We start from the raw sequence: 1,568 nt of genomic DNA, 5'->3' as shown, positions 1-1,568 counted from the left end.
GTTTGTCTATAGTACTATGGCGATTCGTTCAAAATGAAAAGGACCCGAAGGCCCACTTTCCTTTCGCTTTGAAGATAACAACACACTTCACTGTCGTCTTGTGCATACTGCAATTGTACCCTGTGGTCAGGATGTGTTGTCGAAATTCCGAACGTAAGCGTACTTATACTCTTTGAAGCATGTAATAATTATTTCGAATAACATTCAGTGTAAAAAAAACCCATCGACAAGACAATAAGATTGCGCACGATGCAGAATTTACAACACAGTATATCGAAAATTGATCAAGCTGCAGAATTTGTTTACAAATATCACACGACAGGCCTGGCTCAGAATTGTCAGAACTAATAAACGCTAGTATAGGCGCATGTATGTGCTGATTAAGTTCCTCAAGGGTAAACTCAAGGGTAAATGTACTGGTTACTTTATTTTTTTGTATAGAACACTTGCAACCGGTTGTGACAAACCCCACCAAGATTTCTTTCGTCAAGAGGGTTTATTGTAAATATCACTCATAGCTCCATTTGTGTCGTACTGTTGATTCTAACACTCGACATTACGTCCCTTTGGGTATTCAGGCATATTCTCTTATCACTTCGGAGAGCCTTCTGGTAGCGAAACAAATCCCATCTATTGGGGTTAGGTCAGGTCATTCGGAAACTGAAGATAAACCATTTTGAGTCAGCGGATATATGGGAATCCGGCTCAAAGACTCTGCCATATCCGTATACGGTTCGGTGATGCACCCGTGAGCATAAATCTGCATCCCAATTTGAAGCAATGTAAAAGCAAATGCAACAAGGAACGCGCATGTGTAAACAGACAGACAGCAACTGTATGTAAAGCCAAATACAAATGGACCTGGAAAGGCACAGGAAAAGGCTGCTCTGCACGCCGACACTTTGAAAGGAAGACGTGGTAAGCTCCGGGTAAGCGTTAGTGCATGTACCTCCATTCGAGGCCTGGCCAGGCGATTTAGAAGGGGGCGTTTTCCTTCACGCGCAACGCCCCAGTCTTTGCATGACGAAGCAAGCGACCGGGGATCGTGTACGTGTGCGCTTATTCAGCCTACACGGATAGCATGTTGGTCATGGACGCTTTAGGTGCTGCTCTCGCACTGGGTTTCCTCGGGGGAATGGGAGTCTTCTTAAACCCATTCTTCTTAAGGCTACCGCCAGTTGGCATACCTCCCAGGCTCAATAGGCCGGCCCCTGTGTTTAACCTGTGGGCGAGCTCGTCTCTGTGGTTCAAGGCCCGGTTGCGGTGTGTGGCGTCTGGATCGATGTTCTCGCAAGCCAAAACGGTGATGGTAGGTAGATTGTCGCCAGCGGTGAAGATAAGATTGTCTTCGTTGCACTTCAGCCCGGCCATTGCCTGCGTAGTTTTATATAGTAACTATAGCATCAGTACCAGAGCAGCACCAGTAGCAAGGGATGAAAATCCAACGCAAGCCCATAAGCTTGATACAAAATGCGTAATGTGTTCTAAAGACATTGGTTGACATCTCATGTATACGGGCAAACCGAAAATACAAAACATTGAGAACAAAGTATATATATATATATGTA

At 45.0% G+C, this 1,568-nt stretch overlaps 1 protein-coding gene across 1 annotated transcript; it reads right to left on the bottom strand.

Annotated features, from left to right (window-relative positions):
• Positions 1-415: 415 nt before the first annotated feature.
• On the bottom strand, positions 416-1,375 carry SARC_12058 (hypothetical protein). The gene is made up of 2 exons (XM_014293841.1): positions 950-1,375; positions 416-608 (listed from the first exon to the last, which is right to left on the bottom strand). The coding sequence occupies exon 1, from the start codon at positions 1,369-1,371 to the stop codon at positions 1,069-1,071; it is 303 nt and encodes a 100-aa protein (XP_014149316.1). The 5' UTR covers positions 1,372-1,375; the 3' UTR covers positions 416-608; positions 950-1,068.
• Between the last annotated feature and the right edge of the window lie 193 nt (positions 1,376-1,568).

The sequence above is a fragment of the Sphaeroforma arctica genome, assembly GCF_001186125.1.
Source record: "Sphaeroforma arctica JP610 unplaced genomic scaffold supercont1.2044, whole genome shotgun sequence".
Classification (NCBI taxonomy): Eukaryota; class Ichthyosporea; order Ichthyophonida; genus Sphaeroforma; species Sphaeroforma arctica.
The sequence above is the reverse complement of the archived record's forward strand: the minus strand, read 5'-3'. Positions and strand labels throughout refer to the sequence as shown.

Excerpts from the sequence above, each read along its gene's own strand:
- SARC_12058 (XM_014293841.1), bottom strand. The coding sequence starts at position 1,371 with ATGGCCGGGCTGAAGTGCAACGAAGACAATCTTATCTTCACCGCTGGC.